We start from the raw sequence: 19,534 nt of genomic DNA, 5'->3' as shown, positions 1-19,534 counted from the left end.
AGCTCAATAACATCATGTTAGTCAATGCCAGGGGCAGATTGTGGAAAAGATCACATACCAGTTGTGGCAAGTATAAAAGTCAAACTAAAGAAAAGCCAAAGACCACCAAAATTACAGCTATACCTTCTGAGTACTGACAAAGAAATGAAGACAAAATTTACTGTAGAAGTCAAGAGCAAGTTTGAGGGTTGTTTTGCACACATTTGTTTGTTTGTTTGTTTGAATAAAGAATATTACATCAACATAATAATGGTCATTTAGTGCTTGGAAAAAGTAAGACAAACAAACAGAAACAAAAGAGGGAAAGAAAAAAGAAGGACCTACCATAGGCACCCTCCAACCACCCTTGGTCTCATGGAGGAAAGAAGAAAACACAAAAAAATGTAGAAAAGAAATACATGGTAATACAGAAGTCTCCGCCAAAGTTCCCACCGCTCATGGTCCCGGTTCGTCTTCGATCCTGCTGTTTTTGGAAAAACATAATTTTTACTATGTAAAAGTCACCCCTAAGATCTCGCACTGAAGGAGCTACATTCGGCTAAGATCCCGCTTTTAAGGTAATAATTTTTTTCTTTTTTCTTTAATAAGAAAAAAAAAAAGAATAAGAAACCTTGGCGCGCTCAGCTGATCAACCAAGTAGCGAAAATGTGCGATCATTGTTCGGTCCGTCGCGTCATGGATCATTTCACTCTCAAGAATGCGATCACACCTCTGTTGTAAACCTCGGTAAGCGGTTACAATGTTTACCCCAGACGGATTCGCACCAAAGTGTGAGCTCGTTGATGCGTTGCTTTCCCCAATCACCCGAGCCGGTGTGGTCACAACACAATGATTTATGAAGTGTCATGACATGGGCGGGGAACTCCGTTAGAGATGGAAAACATTACATTTGGGGGGGGGGGGGGGGCATTGCTTGGAGCCAACTGGCTCCCACCTGACACAGTATTGTTAAAAAAGCCCCACTCCCGCCCCCCCCCCCCCAAAAAAAAAGAGGAAAAACTGACTTCTGAAAAGAACTTTTAGTGCCCAGGAGTCACGTCAGTTCATTTAAAGTAAGGGAAGAAGGGAAGATCATTGTACAGATTATGGGCCTGACCCTGAGTTACTGTGGATTCTTCCCCTGGCCCTTTGGCTAGGATCCCGGTTCGTCTAAGATCCCGGTCCGTCTAAGATCCCGCATTTTCGTTGCTCTCGAGCACCGGGATCTTAGGCGGAGACTACTGTAGACCAATAGGTGAAAAAGAAATGGAACCAAGCCAAAAATACATGTATAGATTCTCAAGGTGAAGAAATAGATAATAGCAAGACCAAAGACAAAAAATTCATCAAATGCAACTTGGATTAGTTTTGGATAAAGGTACCCTAAATGCCAACTTCACTCTAAATATGCTCACAGACAGAGAGGGAAACAAATAGAAAGGTGCTCCTAATGGAAGGTTGTGAAAAAACTATAATCAGAACCATCAGATAAAGACAATTGAGATTCCTTGGCCACATAAATGGAGCAAATGGACAAGAGAGACTGCTGCAAAGTGGACAAATAGAAGAGCAGAGGAAGACAAAGAACAACATACATAAATGGCATAAACAACTTTGCAACAAATTATACAATGAGAAAAACTGGGCTGATCAAGAAGACAGACAACAGGAAGGAGTGGGGTACAATGATTGTCAATGTCTGCTCCAGAGTTGACATTTGAAGAAAAAGATAGCCTTTGTGATGTAGCCTACTTGTACTGACTTCTCAGTCCGTGTGTGTGTGGGCGCCAAACAAGTTTGTTACTGTAAATGTGGTATGCCCACATTGACACAATTAAGATGATTAAGGAAGCTGGCTGCATACATGTAAATGTGATAGACAAAACTACAAAGGTTCTTCTTATTGTTGTAATAGACATTAAAGCAACTGAACACATACATCACTAGTACTGGTACACAAATCAATGTAGACACAAGTACATACTTTACAGTTCTGAAGAACAAAGTGAAGAAAGGCATTTTCAGATACCAAACAGTTACATTGAGAAGCCTGAAAGTAATTTTGTAAGGAATTACACCAAGGAGATCTAAAGAATAATAAAGAACTACCTAACACGTTTGATACCTGATATTCCTCAAGGATTTTCTTGCCCATTATGACCGAGGTCTGACCCTTAGCAGTCTGATATGATTGGCGTGCTACCTGAAAGCAAACAAGAACAAAAGAAAATACAGAGAGCTTATGGAACTTTAAAAAAAAAGCACGCACGCCTTGGAAATAGGGGGCATAAATTCACATTCATTGCGACCATGGGGGCGTATAAACACCTGCATTTACATTTCAAACATATTCCTTAGAACCACATTGAGGAGCAGTTAAGACCATCTAAGCATCTAAAAATTCTGTGACAAAACAAAAGGGCGCCATAAAACAATTGGTGCCATTCTCAAACCACATTTCTGTATTCTTTAATAAAAGTACTTTCATGGATAACGAATGTTTCCCTGTCTATTCTTTTATCCCTCGTGAAATAGAAAGACATAAAACTAAAAGGTAAAAAGTACTCATATTAAAACACACAACAGATTATAGCAGTCGTGAATACAGTAGGACTAGCACCAACCTTTAGGTCTTTGCCAAAGAAATCTTTCTCTGGACCCTGAGATGTCTGAGTGGAAGGGGCGGTCACTTCCTTGATCTGAATAAGAAAGTGTTGAGTACATACTTAAAGGTTACAATTTGAAAAGCCAGGTCATTAGCAATCAAGGATGATTACAGCATCAAAGAAAATATCTCCAACTCCCATGGATACAATGGGTAAAAATAAACAAGGGGAACTGAGGTTCCAGATTTGGCACCCTTCAAGCCATGCGAAGTCTCTTTGCTTAACACTTTATAAAATACCATGGGAATTTGATTCAGGAGATCATAAGTACTACCAATTTTAGCTGACATAAAATTTTTAAAACCCTCCAAAACAACAGAACAACTAGACTGAAACATCTAGAAACCAGATCAAAATTCAGACAATAAGAGAAAAAAAAAGTCCACCTGACATTTTCTGAACTTTAAAATGAGAAATTACCTCGAGGACAGCGGACAAAACTCTGTAGAAAATACCATGGATATTTACATAAGGAGAAAAAAAATTCAGACGACTAATTCAGAATTCACACAAAAATGTAGAGAATTTCCTTTCACGACCTCCTGACCTTGAGGACAAGGATGCCCATGATGATGATACAGAGGATGTTGAGTACGGTGAGCAACAGACTGACCACACCCAGGATCAGGTTCTCCACTCCCATGTCACAGCTGTACTGATTTATATAGTCATTGTTCACGAGCTCTCTGCACCCAGAGCCCCCAACAGGCACAAGCGTGGCTGATGTTGCATTGGCCGTTGAGTTTGTTGGCACCAATCTCATTTGCCCCTTAGATAAGAAGAGAAATAATGATGTTAGTTTTTTTAGTTTTAGTAGAGGTTTTACGGCGCTCCCAACTGCATAAGGTCATACGAGCGCCAGAGGATTAGAGCTGTTACAAGAGAGTAACAAACATAAAAAAGAAGAAGGGGAGATAAGGACGATAGATGTTTGATAGGAAAGAAGAAGCAAAACCACACCAGAGCACCTGCCAACCACCCACAGAAATAATGATAATTGACAACCATTTACATTTTAAATAGAGAAAGTAATTGGTAAATCATTAATAGAATGTAGACAGGTAAGGCTGAAATCTTTCATTTGAAATTTCCATACTTTTAACTATTCATGAGGCAAATCCAAACACATCAAATTAGACTGCAACTTCAGAGAGGACAAGCAATTTGAGCAAACCATACTGATGTGCCTTCCAATAACCTGCAGCATCTAAATGATAAGAAGCATGAGCCGGATAGACTTAATCGAATCATTTCAAAATCCACAATGATAAAAGTGCTGATTATAATAATAAATAATAATAATAATTAATAATAATAAATATAATTGTATATTAATAAAACCAACTCTAAATTACTTTAATCTAAAGGCTCCGAAAGAGAAAGCCATTAAAAAAATTCAGATAGTACAAAAAAAACCTCCCAAGCAATCTAGATCATCTGCAGTAATGTAGCATACAGTAACGCATTTTTTTGTGTGTGTGTGTGCTTTTTTCACTAATCGTATAATAATAATAATAATAGATAGCATTTGTATAGCGCATATCCCCGCTCAACAGCAGGCTCTATGCGCTTTACACTATATTATTACCCCAACAGACCATAGAACACTCCGAAACATTCTCAGCTTCCCGGGAAGCATACAGTGCAAGCAGCCGATTAAGCGCTCAAACACTAACAAACTGACAAGATCTTTCGCTGTCTATAGCCGGGTACCCATTCCCACCTGGGTGAAGTGAGGAAAATTCGTGTAAAGTGCCTTTCCCAAGGACGGGATTCGAACCCACGACCTTACGGTTGCCAGTCCGAGAGCCTAACCACTAGGCCACCGACGTATAATGCAGAACGCGGATCCAGAAACTTTTTGCCCAGGAAGAGACACTAATGAATGGAACAATCCACTTTCCCTGCACCCCACTTCATGACTGCTGATCATGTTCTTGGTATGCCCAGGCTGAGAGCTGAAATTTGTCTTAATATCCGCTTTGTTGCATCTAATATCTTTTTTCCCTGCCGTTAAGGGGAGGAGCGACCCCTGATTTTGCAGATTTTGAGTCAGACTATGCAAATTTTATGTTGGCTGATTTTTGAAGATCAACTAGTTTTTTGTCTAAAAATAGCATGGAGACAATTGAGAAAGTCTTTATTCTCCTGGTAAATTGACTTTGAAAACATGAGGGTGGGTTAATATAGTGATTTTTCACAATTATTGTTGTTTTTCGCAAAATGTAATTTTTTTGCAGTTTTTTCCCTACTCCTTCCTTAGTTTTCATTCTTTTGACATGAAACTTTCAGGTAACATAGATGGCGAGGCTACCATCAATGTAACAGAGAGATATTTGCGAAAAAAATAACACTTTTCAATTGGCAAGCGATTACGCAACCTAAACTTAGAAAAATCTTTTTCCACTTTGGGAAAATTATCTTTTTTTTTCCTTTTGCACTTATTGAAAAAAACTTGCAGTTACTCTGATAGGGTCTGATTCAGGTATACTCTCACCAAATTTGGTCAGTAAATAAGAAAGCCTTAGGGATTTGAAATTCACTGTTTATTTTCAAGATGGCAGCTATTGCCATAGCAACCGCTGTAGCCATGCCAAAATAAAACTGCGTATCAAGATATTTTAATATGTTTAACTTATATGTGTAAAGTGTACTTAGATTTGAACTCGGGCAACAAACATAGAAAATGGTCCCCAAGGGTAGCTCCTCCCTTTAAGGGTTATTCTTGTCTTGAACTTGAGAGGATAGACTGAACAGATAAAGGTACAGAGACTAATTGAAAAGAGTGGATCAGAAAGATCGACAGAGAGAAAGAGACATTTTCAAATAAATCTAATACAATACAAAGGAAAATATCTATATACAGTCTGCAATCTCTTCAATGCTAATTAGATATTGCCAAGTTTGTAGAACTGAAATTTTCCAAGTAACAAAAACAACAACAACAGCAATAATATTAATAATAACGATAATAACAAAAAACAACAGCAAACAGTAATAAACAGTTTTTGTTGTACCCGCGAACCACCATGTGGACCCATGGCACTTGACATAAGACTCACAGCAGATAATCACTTGCATGGACATAAAAACTTATATCCAGAAGGTATAATTTTGTCTAGTGGCACAAGTAATGCCTGCCTTTCCTTTTTGATTTGTTCTTTTCCATTCATGACCTTAGAGCCTTCAAAACATTTCTTATGTCTTTAAACGAAAGTTTTACTTGACTTGGTACAACTGATTTATAAATTTGTGAGTCATTAGCACACACAAGGAAATGCATGGTGATATGTGAGATTTTCTGCACGGTTCTAGAGAGGACACATTAGACTGAACATCATCAATAATTACAAGAGAAGATTTACACACTCAAACAATACTGAAACCAGTCAAGTACAATGCCATAATATGTGGTCATGTGGAGTTAATGGAATCAATTGAAAGCCTTTTTATTTGCCTTGCTTTCGATAAAAAACCCCCACATCTATGTCGAATAGAAGTCAATATATTTGCGATTGAAAGAGGAAGGGTCTCCTTATTTCAGTAGTAAAATTAGCGAGAAAATAGCTGTCAAAGATGGTAACTTCAATAGCTTGGAGGTCACTCAAACTTTAAAAAATTACATATTATATTTCGAGCCTTTAATCAACGTTTCTCAGTAAAAGTCACATGAAGAAGTGTTTTTATAAGGACATAACAGGTGCTGTGCCAAAAAAGCAAAAATGCTATAAATATTGCCAAACTGGAGGAAAAATACCCGTTTCTTCGATTTCATTATTTTGAAGAGCGCTTGATTTCACTATGATGCCTCACATATGACTTCAATCAAGCTGAGAGTTTTTCTACCAAGAAGATATGATCAGAGGAGACGCCATTTGAATGATCTGATTTTTTATGAGCTGGCAGAATACAGTAGCATAGGAAATATGTTGAACCTTGAAACTTAAGTCTTCACACACTTAACCGTTAACACACAACAGTAGACCTACCCTGTGCACTGTAAGTGGTGGTGAGATAGACACAACAATGGCATTGGCCCACAGCAAACCCTACGGTAAAATAGAGAGAACAATAAACACGGTTAATGAGTTCACTTTTCCCAGTATATAGTCTTTTCGCATAAATACAGGAAAAAACCCGGAAATCATTAAATCATGTTATTTATATATTTTTATAACAGTCATGAATCAAACCTGTCAAGCAGTATCGGAAACTGATTCCTTGGATGATAGAATTACATGCTGATCCACTGTTCACAGTAAATTTTGAGTACAAGCCTTCAGATCTAAGATTTTCAAAAGATAGATAGTTACTCTCCTCTCCTTCATTAACACTTTCCACCCACGCAGCGTGCAGAGCGTGCAGAGCGTGCAGCACTAATCCCCACGGGCCAGGATACAGGTGCAGTACACGCTATATCACATCTGTGCTGATCGGCGTCCCGAGGAGAAAAGGGACGGCTTCTTACCGTCGCCGATCGGCGTCCTGTGGGGGGCAAAGTGTTAAAAAGGGCACAAAAGTGAAGTTGACAAAGCAAAAGAGTTTACGGATCATCTCCAACCCAACCCCCGTCTCCCAGAAGTCGGGTTTATGTTCCCTGATCAGCATATTTTGGCATCCTCCTCTTCCGTCTGGTCCAGGATCTGTGCGGCCCCGGCTCAGCGTATGTGCACTGAACGCTCTCCATGTGATGGGCGGGTCCCGTATTCTCTCAGCTCAATGTGTTTGTGTGTCAGTCTTGCTTGGGTTTGTGTGAATTTGTGGCCTGCTTCTAGACCCGTCTGTGTTGGTTTGAAACCGAAGCGTACGTCTCATTCAACCCACGCCAAGTTGGAAGCTCTAGATATTCGTCTAATGACATTTTAATAAACTGACCCACATAGACATGAGGAACTCGAAAGAATAACCATGAAACAAGATTTCCATTTTTTTATACAAAATCTTTCACATGAGCTTGATTTGACATAAAATGATATTACCTGATAAAAATAAGCTTATTTGATAGTTTTGAAAATCATTGAGCAAGTGAAAAGAGAAATTTGAGAGCAAAACATTCAGAAATTGATCTATATTATTTACTTTCGAATCTCAGATCATTCGTAACAACAAAAGCGTCTAAAAGGTTATTCAAACAGGCGTAACTACTCATGATGACTTATCAACTTACGGGAGGGGGTTATTTATGTGTTGGTAACACTTTATAAATAGAAAGCTATAATAGATAGAGTTTTATTTCATCATCAATTAACACACCCCCATGGTATTCACGACGAAAACACACGTTTCCAGGGCCACTTGCTGTACACTACAGTACATGCTCTGACCGCTGGGTGACCCTGGCGACCCGCCGAGAATGCTGGCGGTAAGAAGTTGGGTCTTATCAGTAGATAAGACACACTCTCAGCACAGTAGCAGAAGAGGAGTTAAGTTACAAACTTCTGAATTTAAACTTCCATTTCCATTCTAATTCAAAGAAAATACTTATCGAAAAATAACTTAGTTGTAAGAAGGAAATATGCCTGATGCAGTCTGAAAACTATCATTTCCCATTCCAATTAAATGTAAGCCAACTTTCTTTCCATGTGACACTATATGGCGCATAATGATCATGCCAGAAAAGAGCCTTATATCTTAAGAATAGGTACCTAGTTGTAGAATTGTCTTTAACCCTCGTCCTGCGGAAGCCGGGCTAATGTAGCCCGATAAGCCTATTTCGGCACCCCGCCTACGTTCTGGTCCCAAATCAGTGTAGCCCTGGCTCAGCGCACGTGCAGCGTGCATCATCTTACGTGTCATTCGGGTCCCGAGTCGGATCCCCATTCACGCAGGTCAAGTGTGTGTGCATCAGTCTGCTTGAGTTTGTGTGCGTTTGTGGCCTTCTTCTAGAACCGCCTGCTTTCGTTCGTAATCGAGGCATACGTCTCATTCAAAACATGCCAAATTGGTAGCTCTAGATGTTCGTTCAATGAAATTATAGAAGAAATTGACCCACTTAGCCTTGAGGAGCTTGAAAGGATAGTCAGGAAACAAGACTTCCATTTTTCTATACAAAATCTTTCAAATGAGCTTGATTTTGTATGAAATGATACTACCTGATAAAAAATAAGCTTGTTTGATAGTTTTGAATAAAATTGTGCAGGTACAAAGAACAATTTGAGTGTAAAACATTCGGAAATTGACCTATATTATCCCCTTTCGAACCTCAGGTCATTCATAACAACAAGAGCGTCCAGAAAGGTTATTCGAATGGGCGTAACTACTCGTAATGTCTTATCAGCTTCTACTCGTAATGTCTTATCAGCTTGTGAGAGGGGGTTATTCATGTGTTTGTAACACTTTATTTATAGAAAGCTATGAAAGATAGAGCGTGATTTTCATCATCGTTCACACACTCCCGCGGTATTCATGGCGAAAACACACGTTTCCCGGCGCGTGCGCTGTACGCCAAAAGTACACAATGAGTGACCCCGGCGGCCTGCCCGGCACGTCCGACGTAATCGGTTGTTGATAAGATTCGCATCTCGGCACAGACGCAGCACAAGAGTTAACCCTGAGCCAGCTTAAAAATGGACACATTGCATCAGGAAAATGGTACAAATATAACAAAGCTGAAAAAGAAGCAGAAGGAGCAGACCACAATGGAGAGTCCACTCAGCACCTGCATTAGATCAGACAAAAGGGACTCACAGCATTGACAGCAGGTGGCAGCAGAGAAGCAGAGATGGCCACACCCACCAGGGAGCCAACTTTACCTCCCAGAATGGAAAGTGCCACCCCAGCACCGGACGGGATTGCGATAAGTACGCCAACCGGTAAAGACCTCAGACTGCCTCTGTGGAGACAAAAAGTAGTCCTGGCTACAGATCGTATTCAATACTATGTAAGTTACTGAACTTGCTCCCATTGTAAACATGCCTTATCAAGTTAACACTATGCCCCCACGGGACGCCGATCAGCGACTGTAAGAAGCCGTCCCTTTTCCCCATGATCGGGGACGCCAATTGGAAACGGTGTGATATGTAGCGTGTACCGCACCTATATCCAGTTCCATGGGGATAAGTGTTGCAGCACGCGTTGCATGGGTGAAAAGTGTTAACTCACTTGAGCCTGAGCTATTTTTCAACCAACAACCATTGCAGCCGGACGCTTTTGGAGTATATTGAAGCGTTAACCACAAAAAGACTGCGAAGGCTATCACAATTTTTAAAATGCAACAAGTGCAACAAGAGAAGGAAAGACATGCTCTTACAGAAAAGAAAACTGCATCAATTTGTCCAAATAGTTTTTATTTTATCAATATTTTGAAATAGCAATATTGGGGGTTACACAATTTTTCCCCCCCCCCCAATTTGTAATAAAACCAAATATCGCAAAGCGGGGGGTGACTGCTTAAAAAAGCATCGCACATAACTTCACCAAATTTTTTACGAAACGAAACAAATGGGTTAACTGTCGGCTTGACGCTTCTCGTAGCTTGTAACCGAAAAACACCAGAGATATCGATTGATAAAATGCATCCCATAAATACATGGGGTTAGGCCAACGGGCGTCCTGTAAATACACGGGAATAGACTCAAGTGAGTTAATGAACTTACATGACACTGAGTTGTCACACATTTTTTTCTGAATGAAGAGACACGTATTAAGATTAGGCCACGAGAACTAATAAAAAACCCCCCCATCATACTTTCAAACTGAAAATGCAGCTGGCACCGCTTTTTCGAAACTTGAGACGACAGATTCCACTGGCCAATTTCAAACGTGGTTTGAAGAACAGTTATGAGTGAAGATGATTGAGCACCTAAGCTCTTACCTGGAAGACATCTCGAAAGTGGGCCAACTGTCACTTGACCTCCAGCTCAAGCCGCCCAACTCCAGGACTGCCGGGATGAAGCCAGTGAGAAATCCTGGTCATAGAACAAAGTGGTGTAAAACATGGCCATGGTTATTTCTTTGGTGATGGGGAACCTGGGGACGGGCAGGAGGGGGAAGGTGGGGAGGGAGAGAATGAGAAGAACAGTTGGGGAAAAGTCTGACAGGATAATAGAAACAGTAAGAACAATAACTATTTTACGTGGTGTCAGTGGAATAGTGATTAGGCTGTTAGGCAAGCAACAGAAAGGTTGAGGGTTTGAATGACATCAGGGGCCTCACGTTGTGCCTTTAGAAAAGGCACTTTACATGAATTTTCCTCATTCCACTCAGGTAGAAATGGGTACTACTAGCCAATAGACAATGAAAGATCTTGTCAGTTTGTATGTGTTTGAGTGCTTAATAAGCTGCTTGCACCTTATGCATATCGGACAGCTGAAAATGTTTCTGAGAATCCTCGGGTCTGCCATGATAATGATAATTGTGAAGCACACAGAGCATGCTGTAGAGCATGGATAGGCATTACATAAAGGCAATTATTATTATTAGTACTATCATTATTTTCTAAGATGAAGAATAGAACATGCCTTTAGCAGTAGTTGCGATGTTAATTCATAAACTCTTTTTTCTCACAGTTAATTGATTTATGTTATTAAACAGATAATTGACACTGTAACCAAAAGAACCATGTTGGAATAAAAAAAACCAATAAAAAATCCCAAACTTGCCTACAAGTATACACAACACAAGACCCTTGATCTCCGACTTGCATCCAAGATTCCGCAGCTGTTCATTGCTGATCACAGTACCAAACACACCAGCCAGGATAGGTCCCTGTCACAAAGTAAAGAAAGCCAATTGGTAAAGTTAAAAGAGTCAACTGACCTGGGGATTTATTAGGCTAGAGCAAGCCAGCTTATCCACCTGCATATGTTTTAGTAACCAACAAGTTAAAAAAATTAATTTTCTGGCTTAAAAATTTGTAATATTATGGCCATGGATAGTATTTTTCCCAGATGTGTCAAGGACAGGGGTTGCAGTTTCAAGGATGAATGTAACATAAACAGAAGCCTTATGGAATGAAAGAGGTCTCGGCCGGTTGACTATTGCAAACACAAAAGAAACCGAAGGACCATATCACAAGCCTTTGACCCTGATTATGCATCACTACACACCATATTGAGTGTCAAAGCTGATTGTTTCAAACAATTATCCATTATATTTTTTAAATTTTCATTGACATAAACAAAGCACAGGAATTTCTTACCATCGTGTCAAACTGACGTTTGCTTTACTCCTGGTTTTAGACCTACTAATATTTTTTTAAAGGGTTAAGTAGCACTCGGCAACTATTGTACAATGGGTTCTGTGAACAGTGGGTGTAAGACAGCTGCTTGTGATGCAGTGAGGATATGTAGATTGTCAGGGTTGGATTGTTTTTCTTATATTGTGGGAGGATGGGGATGGATTCAGGTAGTTAAATGGCAAAGAGATTTTTTAAAATCAGGGGAGTTACGATCATATTTTTGTCAAATAAAAAACCCAAAAACGTAATGATTCCACCAATTTAGCCAAATGGGCCAAAAAAACCTTGTTCTCACCCCGTTTTGAGCAGGTATAGTTGGTGGATAACTTTGAGCCTTTTTCTAGTTTTTACCATTGGTAGGCCGGATTGAGTACCTTGTCTTCTCAAATAATGTTTAAAAAATTCAAAAGTTTCCTGGGACATTTTTCACCTGTCAAAGATACCTCCACAGCAGTTGAAAGTTTATACATACGTACACGTGTGTGTATATATACATACATACCGGATAACTGAAATAAAAGAGTACCCATTTAAAGAATAATAACTCGGTTATCTTTGGACCATTTCAACTCAACTTCCAATAAATAAAATTCAACCAGAGGAAAGTCACATTTGTCAGTATGATGAAAATCATACTTGTTAGGAACTTACATCTTAAAAAAATATCAAGTTTTAAAAATTTAAACTCAAACTGAGTGAAACACAAAACCTTGCAATTTCTTAATAATCAATCAATTGTGTATTTATGCCTTGAACAACAAATTTATATGGAACTGAAATTGTCAAATAACTACTGGGAATGTGGTGGCTATTTATGTTGTGGATACACGTTCGATGAACGTACTTAAAATAATCGTCGATCGTCAAGACATTGTGGAACCAGTGCGCACAGCTTATGAACTGAAGCCTCACTTGTTCACAAAGACGTCTAAGAAGACGGACTTTCCCAAGATTAGATCTAAACGAAACTAATGAAAAACTGAAAATTAAACTACAGTGACTTCAGACTCCTCAATAAAACTGTGCACCCTTTAAATAATTCTGAACCACAGTTAATTTTTTCAAATTCGAAAGTTAAGTCGTTCGTAAGTTTTAAGCGGCCAAAGTGACGGACTTTCACAAATATAATATGTATAGACGCTCCAGGTAATGACCATCTATCAAGCCGGACTACGTTTAACATAGTAGGTTAAGACATCTGGACAGCACAATGATAAGTGAGAAGTTGACCATTCATTCACATGGTCGTTGATTGACTTCTATTGTGAGACAGAGCCTGTGACAAAGGTGAACTCACTTTTTATACTACAAAACACAAGTCATAAGGTACAAGGAGAGATGTCTCCTACAGTACTATCGCTACTTTTTATCCAGACTAAACTTATTTTGACTTCCTTTACACAAAAGCTTGTCACATATTCTGGAAATACACATACACATACACTACTGGAAATTCTGAATTGCCATGTGGTATGTTTTTGGGTAGATCCTTTAGATCTCCAGTTCAACATTGGGTTTCAAATGTTTGATTGTTTGCGAGTTGTTTCCACAGACTCTGTCAAAAAGCAACAACCCAAAACCACAAAAAACAGGGCAAACAATTGAGGTGTTCAAGTCAAAAGAATAGCGAGTGACTATTAATTTGTAAGCTCTCGGCTTACATGACGTCTCAAAACATCCTTGCAATCATTCAAAGGCCACTTTCGATGTATGAAACCAGGCTTCCTCAATTACATAACCTCTCCCTCTCTCCCCCTCCCCCTTTCCCAAAACTTCTCCAAACTTTTTCAGCATTGTGAAATATCCCTATAATGTGATGGTGATGGTTTTACCATCTTCGTTCTGAAACCAGTACTAGCCAATCATGTCCCTGTATCTGATTTCTTTCAGGAAGTTCAGTTTTACGTTTTCCTCAATTTTGGTTGAATTTGTTTTAATTCGTTATTTCTCGAACACGCAGATTGATTTTCTTCATATCGATATATTTAGCATATCCTTTGTTGAATTTTATTTTTTTCGAAGTTTTGTTTAATTTGATGCAAAGATGACCAAGTTATTGCCCTTTAAATAGGTCCACTTTTTAAAAGATATTCTATTTGTGTGTGTGTGTGTTTGTTTGTGTGTGTGTGCCTGCGCACGTATGCATTTATATAAATACACACGCATACAGTGGAATTCACTTATAACGAGTCCTGAAACAACGAGAAGTCTGTTATTAAGACACTATTCTAAAACCCCGTTTTTTCCCCTTCTTTCTCTTTGTAAATAAAATACTGCTATAGCGCAATCGGACAAACACGGGAGTTATACCGTAATATAGCTGCTGCTGTGCACAGTGCATAGGCTATTTATTAATGTAAAACCTCGCCAGTTGAGAAACTTGTTGGTGATCTAGCGAAACAAAGAATGAGAGAGCCCACGAGTGCCAACAATGAAGGCCTGATTGAATGAGTGGGGAGAGTGTGGCATGCACAGACAAGCAGAATGCATTGTGTGATAGGCCAGTAGAGTCTAGATTATCTAGGTCTACCACGCCTCTCACTTCACCGATGCGGGGATGGAGAGGTCATAGTGCTGTACTGTGATGGACAGAGTGCACGTGTGACGTGGGCGGGGTGTGGTATGTTTCCTTTGTGCGCAAGCAGACGGAACGCACCACAGGGTGTGGTGGGGTGGGGGACAACACAGCGGGCGAGTTAGGCCTAGCCTAGAGAACTTTCTTTCTGATCACCAACGCCGAGCTGTCAATATCGCTAGCGTTTGATAAAGAAACCTGATTCCACTTTTGATCAAGTAAGACTTAAAGGTCATGTTGAACCAAATCATCCTCAGGGGAGATTACAAAAAGAAATAAACCGAAAACCAGACTCATAGATTAGGCCTACTTTACCATTTTCCTTGAATTTATTACTGGGTCCCTTATAACGAGAATCTTGCTATAACGGACATTTGACACCGGTCCCCTCCCTCTCGTTATAACAGGATTCCACTGTAGTAATATATGAACACATGGATACATCCCTCTCTAAAATAATTCACATTGAGTTGAATATGCTGGTTTTCCTGAAACTAAAACTGAAAATAAGCCTTGACTCACCATGAGAGGGGAAATAAGCATACTGGCTACTAACACCACAGAGCTGGACTCCAGGAGACCCATCACAGAAACCAGACTGGGGAAGGGCACAAATGGCATAATAACAATTCTGCTCATTTTTTCTCCTTAACTAAAGATATTTCATTTCTTAAAAGAAAACCTTTTTATATTACAAAAACCAATATGAAATCACACCTTGAAAGAAAACGTACTGTTTTGTTTTAGTAGAGGTTTTATGGCGCTCACAACTGCATAAGGTCATATGAGTGCCAAGGGGTGGATGTCAACATAGAAGTCCTTACAGGGAATCAGACTAACTCTGCTCACCTCTCTGCTTCAACTATCAAGGCACCCCGGAAATAGCAGGTCACAAGAGTGTGACAAACATACAAAAGAAATAGAGGGAAAATGACGATAGTAAGGATTAGGAAAGAAAAGGCAGCAGTTCCCTGATGCAGTTCAGGCACAGTTATGAGCATGACATAGATAAATCAGCCCATTTACAATTACAATTCTATGGGCATAAGAACATGGTTAATGTCCCCCCTTTGGGAATGGCCTTAAGACACTTCAGTCAGTAGCACCGCCCCGGGGGGGGTTAAAGAAAACTCAGATTGCATATCAAGGGCCATATACGCGATCACCATTTGGCTACCAAAGGGGAGAACCACTGCATAGCAGCTTGCTTTTTAGATGCTACAAACAATAACAGCTTCTAACTAAACATTTTCTAAAAGCTAACAAAGACTTAAGAACCAGTCAATTTAAAGACAGAGGACTTGACCAAAGACACTGCCTCGAAAAGAAGGGGAGGATTTTTTCCCCTGACGCTTTACATCCAAAAAGTTAAAAAGTTAAAAATCATTGAAGCACGTTTTGAAAGAAAAACATTTATGAAAACAAGATACATGTAAATACCTAGACTCTATATCGTGTCCCACCAAGATACAGGTGAGCTTGGCATTTAATTTGAAAAACACAATAGAAAGCAACCTACATAATTTATTATGGAAGCATTTTGACCAGTAGATACAGGACATTATTTCGTAACCCAAGCAGCTCACAACACAATTTGACCATAGTTCCACTGTGAGAGAGGGTTTCTATCAGTCATGGGTTGCTGTCTACAGTGCAGCTTTCATTCTATTTATAACTTTCCATAGCAAAATAGATCATTCAGAAGGCCTGGCACCTGCACTTCTACCTGGGTACTGGGCAGAGGAGACATCTTTTGCATTAAAAAAAAGAAACTTCAAGCCCTTCCCTTGTTTTAGTCTCAGCTTTTAAAACTGTTACATATTCAAAACTAAACATATCACACCAACACCAAATTCTATTCATGTAAAACATCTTTTTCATTTATGGCTATGACAATTCTGTTTCTGATATTGCTGTTTCCGTTTGAAAAATGACCATCACTGCCCATCATTTATGAGCATGTCTTTAACACTTTGCAGTCACACAGCTAGCAGTACAAAATACCCCATCTGGTCACCCAGCCAGGAGAGTGACTGCAACGGACTTCTCAGGCCTGGCGCAGAACTGTGCCAGGTGACCATAACAGATAATTTTCACCGGCACATTATTGCGGCAAGTGACTGCAAAGTGTTACTTAAAACAAATATATAACCCCCCCTCCCCCCCCATAAAAAAAGCCCATGAAACTGTACCTGGCTAGTACCAACAGCATGAGGTAGTCAAAGGTGAACAAGGCATCTCCTTTTACTGAGTCCACAACCTGAAATGACAGAAAAAACCCATCTCCAGTGAAAGAACAATACCATTCTTACCTTAAAAATTATTTTCTTTCAACTTATGATACCTATGATCTTATTCATAAATACTGTTACAACAGTAAATGACACAATTCAATAAGAGATTTGAAAACAATTATTGCTTTCAAAGTGATAAGGATTTCTCTTTTTTTTTTAAAGCGGGGAGGGGGGGGGGGGAGAATTGTTTTAATCCCCCCCCATTAGTACAGCTTCAATCCAACTGCGGCCAAGTAGGACATTTAGCAATCAAACAAACAGTGGAGATACTTGATGAAATAACTTTGTCACGAGGGGGTGGCGGCTCTCATACTTATAGTCTAGAGGTATGGTGTTTGCTTCTCATTTGAAAGGTCCCGGAATGGAAACCTGTCAGTGCCGAAAAAATTTTCTTCTCTAAAATGTTCTCCTTTCCTGTTATGTGGTCCTCTTCTGTCATTTGCATCTGCTTTCATCTGCCTAAAGACAAGTGGCCCAATGAAGTAGAAAAATGGTCACATACATAAAACTCAGTTGAATAACCAGCAGTTGACAACCCCTGAGATCTAGCAGAGGAATGCAAAGAAGAAGACTACCCCACTCAGGAAACTATCCCATATTTCTTTTCCATGCAATGGAATAAGCCTAACCATAACACTCAAGATGCTAGTGTTGAGGACTCAAACTGCCTCCAGAACTACCCATTACTTGGGTTGTATTTTTCAAGGAGAAAATACTGCACAACAGCTGGAAAGAGCCTACAACTATTGCTTCATGGCATTGGATTGAAGGCTGACAGCATATGATTCGATGAATCAATGAAAACATAAGGTAAAAGTTTATGGATTCTTAACCCTTTCCACTGTAGGCTAACACAACTTTGGAGTAAAATTTCTTAGCCAATTTATTCCTGATTGCTCCTAACAGACATACAGCATTGAAGGAAGGCAATTCCATCACTGTTAACATTTTCTAGCTGTGCTGATCTCCACTACTCATTTGCAGATTTTTCAGTGCGCAAATCTCAAGATCATAGGGGCTGGCCCAGACAATACTGTTCGGCACAGTATGAGGGAGAAAGAAAGTCGGATAGAGGAAAAGATAGGAAGACATGTTCCAAGAAAGGACAAGCCTAAAGCTGAATGAGGCCCTGAGATAGTTGGAAAAAACCACCCTCATATCCATTATAATAGACAGCATTTGTATAGCGCAAATCCCCGCTCAACAGCAAGCTCTATGCGTTTCACAATCTATACTATTACCCCAGCAGACCTGATAGCATTCTGAAACAACCTCAACTTCCATTATCCTATGAATATACTTTGTGTATATTTGTCAGGCATCGTGGTGAAATCAGGCGCTCATCAAAATAATGAAATCGAAGATAGTGACATTTTTCCAACTGTTTGGCAATTTTATATAGAACTTTTGGTTTTTGCTTCAACACCTTTAATCAACACATATCTGGACAGATATTTCTCTAAAAAGTTGATGAAAGGCTAAAAAAAATGTACATTTTTCCAGTTTCTAAAGATTCTCAAACTTTGAAAGTCACCAAACTTTGGTGGCCATGTTCTTGTCAATTTTACCACTGAAACCAAGCGACCCATCACCTCCTTCAATTGCAAATATCTCGACTATTCAAGTAAAATTTGTTTTTTTTTCCATCAACAGATATATACAAATGAAAAAAGCTTTAAGGTGATACCAATAACTCCACATGCCCAAAAAGTGAGGAGTGCCCTATTCCACCGCGTCGTGACACATTTATCATGTCATAGACATGAGAGGAAAGTAGTGAGGGAACTTGTGTGTATGTGTGTGATGGTGCCTTAAAATACGCTTGTTTCAGTAAGTTGTAATGTTTTTGTAATTTTGTACGCAGAAGTCAATTTCCTTGAATAAATGATAATATCATGTTATCATTCAATCCACGTGACATTACCTGTGCAACTACAAGACGAGACTTGATTGACTTCTTGAACTCTGTGACTTTCTCTGCCAATTTGTCCTCCCTGAAATGAAGGGTACTCTGAATATAGGAGAAGCTGCAGCTGTGAAAATCATTCTTTTGTAAGAGTTTTAAGGCACTTATAACACAGTAAAGTCATAGCCTATAAGTACTTAAAGTTAGAGGCGTTACAAGAGAGTAACAAGCATAACAAAGAAGGAGGAGAGATAAGAACGACAGATGTTTGATAGGACAGAAGGAGAGATAAGAACGACAGATGTTTGATAGGACAGAAGGAGAGATAAGAACGATAGATGTTTGATAGGACAGAAGGAGAGATAAGAACGATAGATGTTTGATAGGACAGAAGGAGAGATAAGGAAGATAGATGTTTGATAGGACAGAAGGAGAGATAAGGAAGATAGATGTTTGATAGGACAGAAGGAGAGATAAGGAAGATAGATGTTTGATAGGACAGAAGGAGAGATAAGGAAGATAGACGTTTGATAGGACAGAAGGAGAGATAAGAACGATAGATGTTTGATAGGACAGAAGGAGAGATAAGAACGACAGATGTTTGATAGGACAGAAGGAGAGATAAGAACGACAGACGTTTGATAGGAAAGGAGCAAACCACACCACAGCACCAAACAACCATCCACCCTGTGAAAATCATTCTTTTGTAAAAGACATTGCAACATGAACAGAGAGACAAAAACCATCATATAAAATAAGTCAATATATGAATTATACTCTAAAAAATTGACTAAAATAGAAAGCTTGAGAGAATGGATCAAAAGATATTAGAAATTTTTAAAATTAAAAGACCAACTGAGATTCTCTTGACATAGAAATCAATGTCGACTTTTGTGGTTAAGAGCAGGATTTAAAACTTTAATAGATAGGTTTAAA

At 39.3% G+C, this 19,534-nt stretch overlaps 1 protein-coding gene across 5 annotated transcripts in view; it reads right to left on the bottom strand.

Moving 5' to 3' along the window:
• The window catches only part of LOC101851953, a 47,841-nt gene that overhangs the window by 16,289 nt on the left and 12,018 nt on the right, over nt 1-19,534 (bottom strand). For all 5 annotated transcript variants that reach the window (XM_013083179.2, XM_013083178.2, XM_005099519.3 and 2 more), the window contains exons 7-16: nt 18,617-18,686; nt 16,591-16,658; nt 14,921-14,996; nt 11,246-11,351; nt 10,459-10,552; nt 9,333-9,477; nt 6,635-6,694; nt 3,193-3,414; nt 2,604-2,678; nt 2,105-2,182 (exon numbers count right to left, since the gene is read on the bottom strand). In XM_013083179.2, coding sequence (XP_012938633.1) covers nt 2,105-2,182; nt 2,604-2,678; nt 3,193-3,414; nt 6,635-6,694; nt 9,333-9,477; nt 10,459-10,552; nt 11,246-11,351; nt 14,921-14,996; nt 16,591-16,658; nt 18,617-18,686 — 994 coding nt within the window. The remainder of the gene's footprint in view (nt 1-2,104; nt 2,183-2,603; nt 2,679-3,192; nt 3,415-6,634; nt 6,695-9,332; nt 9,478-10,458; nt 10,553-11,245; nt 11,352-14,920; nt 14,997-16,590; nt 16,659-18,616; nt 18,687-19,534) is intronic.

This window comes from Aplysia californica, unplaced genomic scaffold, assembly GCF_000002075.1.
Source record: "Aplysia californica isolate F4 #8 unplaced genomic scaffold, AplCal3.0 scaffold00216, whole genome shotgun sequence".
Classification (NCBI taxonomy): Eukaryota; Metazoa; Mollusca; class Gastropoda; order Aplysiida; family Aplysiidae; genus Aplysia; species Aplysia californica.
Note: the sequence above shows the minus strand (reverse complement) of the source record. Positions and strands in the feature narration are given on the sequence as shown.